Source organism: Eriocheir sinensis, chromosome 56 (assembly GCF_024679095.1).
Source record: "Eriocheir sinensis breed Jianghai 21 chromosome 56, ASM2467909v1, whole genome shotgun sequence".
Taxonomy (NCBI): Eukaryota; Metazoa; Arthropoda; class Malacostraca; order Decapoda; family Varunidae; genus Eriocheir; species Eriocheir sinensis.
The window spans coordinates 8,445,309-8,459,314 of record NC_066564.1 but is presented as its reverse complement, the minus strand read 5'-3'; the positions used below and the strand labels follow the sequence as shown (position 1 = coordinate 8,459,314).

The 14,006-nt window shown below is 42.8% G+C and overlaps 1 protein-coding gene across 1 annotated transcript; it reads left to right on the top strand.

The window, feature by feature from the left end:
* Positions 1 to 6,623: 6,623 nt before the first annotated feature.
* Positions 6,624 to 13,614, top strand: LOC126984261 (uncharacterized). Its single transcript, XM_050837878.1, has 5 exons — positions 6,624 to 6,999; positions 7,860 to 7,992; positions 9,525 to 9,671; positions 10,562 to 10,718; positions 12,166 to 13,614. Exons 1-5 carry the CDS (start codon positions 6,648 to 6,650, stop codon positions 12,373 to 12,375), a joined length of 999 nt encoding a protein of 332 aa, XP_050693835.1. The 5' UTR covers positions 6,624 to 6,647; the 3' UTR covers positions 12,376 to 13,614.
* Positions 13,615 to 14,006: the final 392 nt, after the last annotated feature.

Genomic DNA, 14,006 nt, shown 5'->3' with positions numbered 1-14,006 from the left:
GAGGGCATTCGTCATCTTTGGGATCTTCTCGCGGCCTCGGAGACTTTACCGAAGAGGGTTGGGCGGGTGTGTCGCTGGTAGGGTCGACGAATGCTTAACACGGTGGTGCCTTCTTGAGCCGTCGGGGCAGCGGTGAGGCCACGCCAGTACGCCCGTCTTCCTCCGCCCAGTCTGAAGCTAATTAATCCTTTACATTAATTAAGCAAACACTGCGGCCCCGCCCGGTGAAGCGCAGCCAAAGCTTGGAACTTGTAAACACCGAAGCCACAAAGCTGCTTGCTCTCATTTATTTATGTCGCTCGTTTTTTTTTTTTTTTTTTACCTCCGTCCTCACCTCCGCACATCAGCTGGCTCGGCAAATCATGCGGAAAGAGTTTTGGGCTAATTGAAAGGGATCATATATTTTTCGCTGAGGCTGTTCCGTCTTTAAATTAATTACATATACGTCCGTGTGTGTTCTCAGCGGCAGCGTATCCAGACTCTAAACAGCATGCAGTTAAATCATATACTCTTGTTTTCATTATCTCAAAGGACGTGTTTTTTTTATGTATTTTAAATGTCGTGCTTATGAGTTGTTGTTTTTTCATACTGCAGTGCATGCTTAACACACACACACACACACACACACACACACACACACACACACACACACCTTTTTCCAACTGGTTATATATTTTGGCAGCGTTATCAGTCTTGCTTTTTGGGGTTAGTGTGCATATAGAATTTGCGTAGCGTGCGTGTGGCTGACGGGGCGGGGACAGAATGATAATGAACTGGTAACAGAGTGAAGGGGGGAGGGGCGGGAGAGAGAGAGACAGACAGACAGACAGAGACAGAGACAGAGAGAGAGAGAGAGAGAGAGAGAGAGAGAGAGAGAGAGAGAGAGAGAGAGAGAGAGAGATCGTAGCCTAGCCAATGGGATAAAGCGAACGATAAGAGGGAAAAATGGACAAATTGCTTACATGTTCTGAATGATGGAAACGAGGAAAAGTATACGATGTACCCTCCCCATTCTCTACCCCTAGTTATTGATGAACGACGCGTGATAATCGCAAGCAAGCAGCCATCCCTGGGAGCCCACCCGAGCCACCCCTCTATATCTCCATTTTATTATGTTACAAGTCGAAGCAAATGCAGGAGAGATGTACAGCCTCACGGCACTGACTAAGCAATGACGGTGCACACGAGGCTGGCTCTCGGTGCAGCCTCTCTTGAATACTGACACTTCTCTTCGAACCGAGGTGGGCAGCGGTGTAGTGCAGCGTTGCCAGATTATCGTATTACTCAAAACATCGCAATTATCAGTTCAGGCCCCGAAACTTTCCTATCCACACAGATAACGAAAGTCCAGTTAAAGTTATCGTTAAAATCATTGCTTATTGGTGTCTTTGCGATAGCTGTCAGTCAGAAACCAGAAAATACGATCTGCCGAGTGGCTGAGTACGATAATCTGGTAACGCTGGTGTAGTGTCAATTGTTGTGTTTGGAGGTGTGTGAAATATAAATTAATGCTGTACTATTGTCAGAGAAGCATTCATTCTTTTAACAATTATATATTTTTCAGTTAGAGAAACAGAAAAGCTGAGTAAGGACAAATCAAAAATAATTCTACTCGTGACTTCATTGGAAAAGTTTAACCAGTTCTTGAAGATGTCTCACCCGGGCACTCGCCACACGACAGCTAGACTCGACCCACTCGTCCGCCACTCTGAGCCACCTCCGCCAACACTAAGGTGAGACAGGTCGGTATTCTTAGACGCCTCCGACTTTCTCATCAATTATTACTTATCAGGTATCAGGACACCTCTCCTCCCGAAATTGACCTCTCTTCCGGCCACCTCTTTTGACTCTTTTTTTTTTTTTTGTAGGAGCAGCGAGTGGCGGGCCTTTTTTTATTATTGCTTCCTTTTTGTGTGCCCTTGAGGTGTCTCCTTTGTCGTAAAAAAAAGCATGCCAAAAAGGAGGTTGAATGCGTTCTAATGAGTGTTTTTATCACGTTCATGGTACAGAAGCATTGTTAGACTACCACTCGGGTCATAAATCTACCCTTGGAGGGGCCCACAACTCCTACGAAAATCTTGTCAAATGTGTGTGAGCTTGGGTGACGAAATGTTTAAATTACGGCCCTGAACTCTCATTTACCGCAGTTTAAAGCACTCAGAATCAACGCTATATTCATTCACTCTCCCTGAAGTGCTTGCCGTCTTTTTATCATACTCTTACCAGGCATAAAGAGTCATATGTTACGAGAGCTGCGATGTCCAATTTAAATATTCTCTCTCTCTCTCTCTCTCTCTCTCTCTCTCTCTCTCTCTCTCTCTCTCTCTCTCTCTCTCTCTCTCTCTCTCTCTCTCTCTCTCTCTCTCTCTCTCTCTCTCTCTCTCTCTCTCTCTCTCTCTCACATAGGTACGCCATTTGCATCACTGACCCTAGAGCCTCTGTAGTGTAAAATGACCGCGCTTTTTTATAAATCACAAGCCTTGCTACTTTACTTTTGTTCACCTCCGTTCAAAGTATTATTGCCGGCACTGCTAGGTCGTGCGCCGGGCTATAGTGGGAGAGATGACAGGAGGGAGGAACACAGTGAACGAGGCCGGGCGTGGGAAGGGTTGAAAAAAGGGTGAGCGGGAAGAGTGGGAGAGGGCGGAGTGAAGAGAGAGGGGGCGAAAGGGGTCCATAATCTGCCAACACGGGCGTCCCATCCACTCTTTCCCGCGTGAAGGGCTCGCCTCATATTATCAACGCTGAATGGAAAACTGCACGAGGCATGGACATGACATTTTTTCATGCACTCTCTATAAAGCTCACTCTATATTTTATTATGAATCGTGAATTTTACGGCCTGCTTCAAAGTGATTGGTGCCCCGCCGACCCTCGCGTGAAAAGTTGACGGTCTCTCGCCTAAGGTCCTGCGCGTTATCCGAATTTCCCGAATAGCACAGTGTTCTCTCTCTCTCTCTCTCTCTCTCTCTCTCTCTATATATATATATATATATATATATATATATATATATATATATATATATATATATATATATATATATATATATATATATATATATATATATATATATATATATATATATATATATATATATATATATATATATATATATATATATATATATATATATATATATATATATATATATATATATATATATATATATATATATATATATATATATATATATATATACAAAGTCAGATACAGAATGGATGACGAGATAGGCACGGAAGGTCTACTTGTGGAGTGTGCATGAGAGCAAATGGATTAAAAACTGCATGAGAATGGTTGGTGACAGTGGTATGCGAGTCAGGTGGGTGAGCAGAGAGGAAGGGAGGCGTTTCTTTGAATGGAAGGTGACTGACAGAAATAGAGAGGGTCTAGAATGGAATGTGAGAAAGTGGAAGAAAGAGATAGACAGTACAGTGAAAGGTGACGGTCTGAGGAGGTGGAAGCATGCGATGGAGCGAAAGACTACTTTGGAGTGGTACAGGGAAAAGGAAGCCCCGCAGTGTGTCAGCTGGTATGATGGAAGCCTGGGTGGTGATCTTCTCTTCCAAGCTCGAGCGCAGTGTATGAATGTGAATGCAAGAAATTACAGGTGGTCTGAGTCCCGCAGCAAAGTGTGTCAGATGTGTGACAGGGGTGTGGATGAAACTGTCGTGCATGTGATACTGGTGTGTGGGAGGTACCGGAGAGAAAGGACGGAGATGATGAGGGTGGCACTGAGTGAGGTGGGCTGGGATGTGAATGGGAGGATTGCAAGGACAGAGAGGGAATGGATGCTGCTGCTGCTGGGACGAATGCTAGCTGCTATGTACCGTCGGCTGCTATGTACCGGCTCCTATGTACCACTGCTTTGGCTTATATGTACCATTGTTGGGCTGCTATGTACCGGCTCCTATGTACCACTGCTTTGGCTTATATGTACCAAACAAGGCTGCTATGTACCAGATACCAAGTAGGAAGATAAAATATTTATTGTAAGAAAAAAATTAAAAATACATGATATAAAAGTAATGAAACTACAGTAAAAGATAACACAAAAGCATAAACATATTAAAACTGCATACAATAATACTATTTGCTGTGAAATTGCTGTACCACATAAGCGGTGGAAGCACTTGTTGCATCCGTCACAGATAAGGGCTTCCTGTCTAGGGCGAACACACAATCCACATCCTGAGCAAAGGAAAAGTGCTGATGCCATGGTAGTGCTGATGCCATGGTAGTGCTGATGCCATGGTAGTATAAAAAGGATAACTGGAGTTAGGAAGCAAATACTGAACAAGTTCACTGGAGTTTCGAAGCAAATAGTGAGCAGATCCACTGGAGTTCCTAAGTTGCCCTTTTCGAAGCAAATAATGAGCAGAGCTCTATTTGCTCTATTCTCTATTTGCGTGGCGAACAAATAAACATTATTATTAATTATAATAATAATGTTACATAGCTATAATCATGGTACATAGCAGCCAGGTACATAGCAGCCAGGGGTGGTACATAGCAGCCAGGGATGGTACATAGTAGCCGGTGGTACATAGCAGCCAACGGTACATAGAGGCCTGTTACGGCTGGGACTGAGTGATGAAGCAAATGAGAGAATTATGGAAGCCATGAAGAGTTTTCTGGAAAATATGTGGTGTGCAAGAAATAGGGAATTGGAAGATTTGTAATGCCGATACGAAGGCCTGACTCTCCAACGGGTCACCTGTACAGCAAGAGCAAGAGCAAGGCGAGGAAGGTAAACAAGGCACGGGAAGACCCTCTGGCGGCGGTGGTCGGCGCGTACCCTGATAAGTCTGGCCAGCCTGACAGCCTCCAGCCCCTCCCCAGGGATACACCTTAACAGCCACGAGCACCCTGTACTGCCTTGGCGACAGAGGCCACGGTGCCATGGCCTGAGTAGCCCCTGAGACACTGGAGCAAAGGACGGCCGTACAAATGGTTGAATTGATTCATTGTTTATTTGTAAGTTGCACATGATTGTGTTTGACAGTCTACGTGTAGGTACACTGCACACTCCCCAGGGTGACACAAGAAAGTCCGTAGTAGCCTATTTTTCCATTGTTGGTCGTGGCAACACAATCTAAGGGGCAAATCCACCCACCGGCCGCCGCGTGAAGGTGAGGAGCCGCGGTGCATGACACGCATATTTGTTGGCTGTTGGGGGGACGGGGGAGCCGGGTGTGCAGGGCAGGGAAGTGAATCAAGTGTAATTGTTAAGTGTTGGTGTGTTGTGGTGACAAGTGATTGTGTATTTGTTTTCTGAATGAGTATTGTATCGCAGGACTGAGGGCAAGCAGAATGGACAAACATGGACAGTGGACAACAGACAGTGGACTAATACGCACGGTAAATCTTAGGAATAGCGGCTCCTACCGGGTGCGTGTTTAGGGCACGGTGTGGTGGTAATTACAACATTTCTAGCACGTACGATGGGGTTTTGACAAGCGGACAGGCGTGTTTATGTCACAAGGGGTGTATTTTTCCGCGCGGGCTCTTTCCTTTCTTCACCCTGGAGCTCGCAGTCTCATCGCCCATCGGCTTGGAAGAAATCGTGAGGCCAGCATGGAAAAATACACCCCTTGTGACATAAACACGCCTATCCGCTTGTCAAAACCTCGTCGTACATGCTGGAAATGTAATTACCACCACACCGTGCCCTAAGTGCGCACCTGCTAGGAGCCGCTATTCCTAAGATTTACCATACGCACAATGAACCCGTTTGTTCCACAAGAGGCTGGCATTTTAAGTACAACATGCTCGCACTACGGAAGAAGAATATTGGTTTAGTATGTGGTCTACCTGGCTGATCACTCAGGTAGCAATACAACATCAGACGAGGTCTCGGGAGACAGGTCAAACCAGTAGACCACACGCTAAAGTAGCACCACACTTGGTGTATACTGGGATAGACTTGAAATACTGTGGTAGACTGCATACTAAAGTAGTACCCAATAAAGTCCACCTATAAATAGGTAACTTAACTGTCAGGCAATAGCAGGGAAGGGTAAGGCAGGGCTGTGCATGTCGTCGTTGCATCTACTTGCTTTCTGAAAATCTTAATATGGCTGCCAGTACTCTGAGTGGCCTCACGTTTACTACAGGATGCTGCCTCCATCTATTCTATCTCCATTTCAGTTCCTCATTGGCCCTTGAGCCTGTGGTAGGAAAGATCACAGTGCCCCAGGACACAGGGCAAGTGTAACACCTGGGTTAGCACAGTTTACCTTCCCCTTGTTTCCCGAGGTACCCATTTATCGACCAGTCCAAAATAAGGAGGGTGGGTAACTGGGTGAGCTGGGTGCGGACCTCTCTGGGTTGGGGTTGAACCCAGGCCTGCTTATTCATACCTATGCATGCCAGCCACTATGCCATGGAAATAATTTTCCTGTAAAATACCTGAAAATTATAATTGTTGAGTAAAATAGGTATGCAGCAAGTTATAGACATTACATGGTTTACTTGGACATCACTACTAATAATTTGTATCTTTTTCAGCGAGAAATCTGTGATTGCTGACGTAAGATTGAGTGACCCTCACGCACGAGATCATGGATCATGCTGGGGACTGTGAGAAGAAGACCGTGCTCAAAGGAAGAGAAAAGCTGCTGCACTATTGGAAAGTGCTGACGACTTGATGGCAGATGATCCTCACACACCTCCTGAAGATTTTGAAGATGACACCTCAGATGAACTTTATATACCTCCCAAATGTTTTGAGCCTATCAGTTCAGATGACTCTGACTCTGATAGTAAAAACAATATCAAGAAATTAAAAACAGGCTTGGTTGATACCATAGATGAAAGTGAAGACAGATCAAGGTGCAAAGGAAGATTTCCTTTGAAAAGATCAAGATTTAGAAGGAAACATATAAAACACAAGAAAAGCCACTTATTAAGAGAAAAAAAAGAAATTGAAAAAAGTGTTGAAATACCAGTACTAAGAAAAAGATGCCAAAAGCCTTCTGCAGGAGCAAATTCCATCATTGGTAAGTTTTACAAAATATGGTAATGTTATATTTTGTAGTTTTAGATTTCTATAAACCGTTCCTCATTCCTTTGACTTGTAGAATATGAGATATCTCGCCCTAGTTGATAGCAAAGTCTGTGGCTAAGCATTCTGTAGCCTCCAGCCTTGAGTTAATTCCAAGTTTGATTACGGTGACGTTAAAGTTTCAGATGAATTGGGTTCACTGCGATAACATACCTTGTCCTTCCTCACATAGTAGATGACATGTAAAAAATTTGATGTTGGTAAAAAAAATGAAGAAAGGAATTAGAGTTAGGAAAGTAAATAAAGTATGGGATGCAGATATAAGAAAGAGAAAGCGAGAAACAAAGAGAAAGAAAGAATAACAAGATAGGAAATAATAAGAAGAAGAAAATAAAGAGAAAGAGGCAATGAAGCAAGGGAGGGAAGCAACATATTAATTACCAAAAAAGAAGGATGAGGAACAGAAGAAGGAAGATTGGGAAGACAGGAAAAAGGAAATAAGTAGAGAGTGGGAGGAAAGGAACAAAAGAGGAGTGGGAAATTAAATATGAATTGTGGGGACGTTAAAGTGAAGAAAGAAAACTAAGATGGGAATACATAAAGTAAGAGAGAAAGTGGTAATAGTAGCAGTAGGGGCTGGGGAACATGCAGGTGGAGGTGCAGTAACAGGCTTCAGGTACAGACAGATGGACGGCTGGAGCAATACAAGTCCACCTACGACCTACGCTTACCAACATATGGCCGCCCAGTAAACAACCACACGCAAAATGAGTTATTCACTTTTCTCCCCATCCATAAATCCATCTAACCTCCATTTTAAATCTTAATATTATTTGCATCAACTACATCTTTCAGGTTACTGGTACATTGCTTCTGGCTTTACAAAGGACCTGACTGCTCTGTTCAAGGCTTTTAATGAGCTGGATAGCTGGAGATTCAGTGCCTTTGCATCCTGCTGGCAGAAGTTGAAGTTTTCCCTCATATACAGGTGAGAATTATTGGTATAGTGTTGTGAAGATTAATGTTGAATCGACCCAACTGGAAGTACTTGTGTTTGATTCCATTACAATTTTCAAGTATTTCTTATCCCCAATTTCCTTCCCTCCCAGTTTCATGCTCTTCCCAAGTTCTATATTAATTCCCATATATTAGCTGTCCATTCATATCTGTTAGTTGCTTTTTGTCAACTCTGAGGCATAGCAGTCGTTTCTTCTCTATTATAGAAATCCCTTTGTTGGCCCAGTTCTTCACCCACATTGTGATCACATCTTACCATTTCTTCTGCATGTCTTTCCCTCCCACATATAGACCTCAGGCAAGTTCAGTATTAAATAATAATGTGTATCTCTATCTTCTGCCACAAGATGCATCATGTGAATTGCAGATTCTTTGAAAAGTTTACTGTATTTGTTGTTTGTAGCCTCCTGTACAGTCGGGGGGCTTCGTGGTGCAGTGGTTAGCACACTCGGCTCACAACCGAGAGAGCCCGGGTTCGATTCCCGGGCGGAGTGGAAAATTTTGGGTGTCTTTTCTGATACCCTATGCCCCTGTCCACCCAGCAGTGAATGGGTACCAGGTATTAATCGGGGGTTGTGTCCCGTCTCTTGGGATCTGTTCCCTTCTCCTATAATTCCTTCCCCTTCTGTCTCTTCGGCATATGACCACAGATATTGCGCTGCCTAAACGAAACTTTCCTCCTGTACAGTAGCTCCTTCTTGAATGCTCAGGTCTTACATCAGTGTGTTTTGGTGGGACTCAAACCTAGGTCCAAGGGCTCACCACACCTGCACGCTGACCACTCAGCCACTCAGTGTTCACATGTCTATATCACTGATAAATTTGAAAATTTAATCAACTTTTTCCTGTGTTTGTCTATACGATTGAGAAACAAAATCAACCACAGAGCAGCTGCGTTCCTCTTGTCCCGCACTAATGAGGGTTTAGGACAGACTGAAGAAACAGACAGCCCTTGTTTTGAAGTGAGGCGGTCCATACTCATGCCAAATTCCTTGCTGTGAACCAGATCTTCGACTGACTAACGACATCCATCCCAACGCTGTCTGGACACATGTCATATATCCTGGATTTTGGTCTGATTCATGGATACGTGTCTGGAGCCCTAAAAGAGTCCAGTTTATCTGGTATACAAAATATAGAGGTCTGATTTATAGGACTTACTGTAGTGGCACTTTTCACTGTCCATTCTCAACGACTACAAAAGTAATCAGGATCCCCTCGGCACCTCTGTATCTTACCCAGAAGCCCCTCCCTCCCCATGCTTGGATTACACCTTGCTTCTGTCTACAAGCTCTTACAAGTCAGCAGTTGGTTAGGGTAGCAAGGCCTCTGCCCCAGTCATGCTGACATAAAGAAGTTTACTGTACCCTTAAATTTATGCTTTTAAGAGGTTCGTAACTCATTTTCATTCTTTACAAGGCAAGATGTTACCCATTTTATTACAAAGTGTGAAAACCAGCTGTGCATTGTTATTTTTTACTATTTATTTTTAACATTTTTCAGAGGACGTGAAAGTTTCAAAGAGCTGTTGGAGTTCACTGAAGAAATTTGTTTCTGGACCAAGAAGTTTACGTCCCCGATTCATGACTCCAAGTGGAGAGTTGGGGCGCTCTATACACTCTACAGCCTCTACCATAAACACCCCCTGAAGTATGGGTTTGGCTTCAGTCTGTGTTTTAAAATTAATTATCTATGTTCCCATGAATACGATCACCAATCAAAATAGAAAGTTTGTCATATTTTCATATACATTCATTATTTGTATATTTCTATTGGATGTCTTCTAAAACTTCAGTGCTGTACTGAATTACCTGGGCTGTTTGATAAATGCAAATTACCGTATATGACGGCTTATGAGACCCATGGGCTTATAAGACGCACCCCCCAATTTCAGCAGGCATCTGAAAAAAAATATAATTAACGGGTTTGAACCACGAGTGTTAGGTGAAGATTTTTCACCCGACATTCGTAGCCCTCCCCACTGTCAGGTCATTATTATAGTTTCACATATATTCAGCTCCTTATTAACCCTTTCATTGCGCGTGGTGAGAGAGGCGACAATCCTCCGGGTGCATTCTGGCAGCCCAACAGAGGGGTCTCTTTTAACCTCTGTATCTCAAAAACTGTTCATCACAGCTAAAAAACAAAAACACCTTTGGAAAGAGGAGGCCCAGACCTATAAGAAGTGTGTCTTATAAGCTGTCAAATACGGTGTGTGTGTGTGTGTGTGTGTGAGGCCCATGTTGCTTGGTGCGGAGACTTACATGCAGTAGAGGGTTGGCTGTGATAAAGGGAGACGAGGTAGCTGAACTTTTAATCCAAACACTTAAATTTCACTATGACTAGCAAGGTATATCTAAGGGATTTATTTTTAAGCTAATTTCTTATGTATCAAGAAGAAATTATATGTATGATTACTATACACAACACAATTGAAATTTCATTTTGAGCAGTTCTATATCTAGGTGACCAGAATTTTGGCAGTCAGTTTCAGTGTGCAAGTATGCTAGGTAATCTTAAAGGGTTTTTATTTGTTGCAGACATACTTACAAGATCAGGCTGGAGGTTGATGAGTATGAGCATTTGGAAAATCTTGCCAGAAGTTTTCAGAATAGTGCAGAAAATCCTGATCCAGCTTACATTTTCTACAAGTTGAAGGCTGATGGAGTGTTGTATTATGTGGCCACAGCAGATGAGGTATTTGAATGATATTTTATAGTATGGAGTATTAGCATACTATTTAGCATTTTTATCAGATTCCCAAGATCTTTGCAAGCATTTACTGCTGAGGTGCGCCATTCATGATATTTTTATTCCAGAGAATGACGTGAATGGTAAATTTCATGAATGGCAAAGTTAATGATACAGTAAGTCCCAAGCTTTAACCCAGTAGCAGCGACGGGCCAAATTTGTGGCTTTACCGTGTAGCAGCGACGGGCCAAATTTGTGCCATGATATAAACCCCCCAAAATAGATGATACATAATCTGATCACAAATGCAGCACATTATATCATTCAACAAGATGAACCCCTCCCCTTAACCTGTGGCTCAGGAAATCTGTTGATAGGCTGCTCAGAAGGAAAGATGAATAATCTAGTCCTACAGAATGTGATGTAATGCCTATCAGCGTGTAGGGAATAGTTTAGTGCACCCGCCAGTACATACATGTTTCTCCAAAAGTACATGGGAATTGTGTGATGTTTTATTTATTTATTTTTTTTTTTTTCATCACTTTTTATTACTAGGTGTTGTTGATGTTTTGGGTGATGCTTTGTAAAGAGTTATGCCCCCCCAATATTATATAATACAGCCTCTGATACCTGTAGTTGTTTCCTGGAATGGATAAATACTCCACAATATATTGGCCAAAAACAATGCAGAAGACAATTATAAACTGTAGTGAATGTGTGGATCACCTTCTTGGGTAATACTCTCAGATAATGTTTTCTTCCTTTAACAAAATTTGGCTTCTTGTGATTTTCCGGACTATAATTTCTTGGCTGAAAATTCCAACCTTTCATACTAGTGGAATTTGGATTAGTGGATTTTTACTGTATTATCTTTCTTTGTAATGAAAGAGGCATGGTGGAGCATGGATGATAGTTCACAAATGGCTCTGTACATAACTTGAAACTGTGATGGAACCCAACATGTCTATAAGTGAGGGAAAGATTGTAAGTGATTGTGTGTGGGCACCTATATGTTGAAGAGGGTGAGGAGTATGTAGGTTGTAGGTAATGTGGTTGATAAGTGAGTATTTGGTGGGCAAAGATAAAAGTAGTGATAAGCAAGTAGATTTTGGCAAGTTCAAAATGAGTTTTAGGGAGACTATACAGTGTTGAAAGTGTTTTTACTGATGTAATTCACTGGTCAAATATGGTGAAATTTACACATTATTGTTGAGAAAGACGTTTTTCAGCCATGATTCCTTTTAGTAGTGTATTATAAGCAGTTACTCAATTGTTGCTTCAAACATTATCCCGCCGCCAGCTGGTCCACGAACGTGTCCCGAAATCCATTCCCATATCTCTTCTCTTGCTGTGTTATGTTTTATTTCACATCAATAGATAAATACAAGACATTGAACAAAGAGCAGATGACCAAATGGATGTGTAGGAATTTCTCATTAATGTTCTTTTTCAGATGGGGCATACCTTCTACTCGTCAGAGAGGCAGCAGGACGTCATGAACTATGAGGTGCAGTGGGTTCTTCGTGAGCACTCTGCCAACACCATTTTTCCTGAGCAGGATCGGAACATTCAGAAGATGCTCATGGAAGAGTATGAAAATGTAAAATCTCAGTTATGGGGTAAGTCTTCAGAGCTCTTAAGAATGTTTTCGTCCCCAAGGTAAGGTACTTTTACAATGAAGAATTATTCAGAGCCATAGATAGGCACCACTACATGTGTGTGCAGTACTCTTATTCTATTACAATATCTGTGATGCTGTTGAGAAAAAAAGGCTGTTCCTGTCAAAGTGAACACTGTTAAAGTTAAAGGGTTTTTAAACAAATTTAGAGTAAGATAATACAAGGCAACTAACCTTAGCACTTTTATATCTTTATCAACCATAACATGTATGGGGAGGTGGTGACTGAGTGGTTAGCATGCCAGCGCCACGTCTGGGAGATCCAGGAGGGACACTGGTTCGAATCCTGGCCGCCACACAGCTGGGATTTTTCAGTCACTGCCGAGTGGCCTAAGACTACCCACATGCTGCCCTGAAGACCACCTATCAACCCGGACTCTAGATCACCTCTCCAAAGAGAGTCTGAAAGATGAGCTCTGGGGGGCAGTATGAGCCAAAATAAGATGGCACCGCTATAAACACTCGCCTGCACCACAACGGGCTGGGGTGACCATCAGGCCCCATCAGTGAAAAAGCCTAATGGCGCAATAGGCCATGACGTAAAAAAAAAAAAAAAAAAAAAAAATAGTGCACATCATCATCCCATTTATTTGCATCATTCATTCATCTTTGATGCCTGCTCCTAGGAGCTCCTAGCAGGGGATGGCCACAGCAGAAGAGTTTCCATCTCTCTATCCAGACACTCCTTCCTTACCTGCTGAAAGTTTCTCACAGACTGTTCACCCCTCTCTTATATATTTGCATCTAATGTTTTCAAAGCTGCCATTCTGTCACAGTGAAAGTAAAATGCAAACATAATTAGTTTTCTCAAGGTTTACTGATGCATCACATTTAGGAGCATACAAGTTGACATTATCCAGTATAGCCCGGGATCGCTAAGTTTCAAGCCAGGTGGGCTGATCATTGCATCATAATGCACCTGATGAAACAGCAATCAAGTAGGCAAATTGCTGTGTGAAACTGTTTTACACCCCTGGCTAAATTAAGAGTGACTAGAGTAACCTTCTTTAACCTCTAAAGGACAGGCTAGAGGCGATTTTCTGCTCCTAAGCCTGTGCTGTGTCGATAAATTTTGGCGAAGTAGGTGCTCTTCATCAATACCCTGTGTGGCAATTTCAGATAAATACGTAATAGTTCATAGTGCATTTTCACCCTCAATCTTTCATCTACATAATGAAACAAACTAGACGTCCCCTTCCGCACCCCGCCTTTCTCCGCCCAAACAGGAATTCCTGCCAGCCGTCCTTTACGGGTTAAATATGTATCACTGCTCAAATTACAAACTTTTCAGGCAGTGGAAGTGAACCAGAACCAGACAGGGGAATGTCATATCTGCAATCTGGCATCATGTTTGAAGTTGATGCTATCTTGGGTGGGCTGCAGGGCAGGCACGATCCAGTGCTGCAGGAGGACGGCCAAGATGCACCTCGTCCAACTCACAGTCAACCAGAAGATCAAAACATTGGTAAGAAGCGTCCTCACCATCCTTGACACCCTTAGTTAATAATATTATTTTTTATATATATTTACCAGCAATATACATCACGGAAGAAATGGCTATTGACCGGCAATAGTGGAGGAGGCTCATATCCCGTCCAACCCCACCATAGGGAATA

Excerpts from the sequence above, each read along its gene's own strand:
- LOC126984261 (XM_050837878.1), top strand. The coding sequence starts at position 6,648 with ATGGCAGATGATCCTCACACACCTCCTGAAGATTTTGAAGATGACACC. Across the intron at positions 7,993-9,524 it reads AAGTTTTCCCTCATATACAG|AGGACGTGAAAGTTTCAAAG; the intron begins GTGAGAATTATT and ends AACATTTTTCAG. Across the intron at positions 10,719-12,165 it reads ATGTGGCCACAGCAGATGAG|ATGGGGCATACCTTCTACTC; the intron begins GTATTTGAATGA and ends GTTCTTTTTCAG.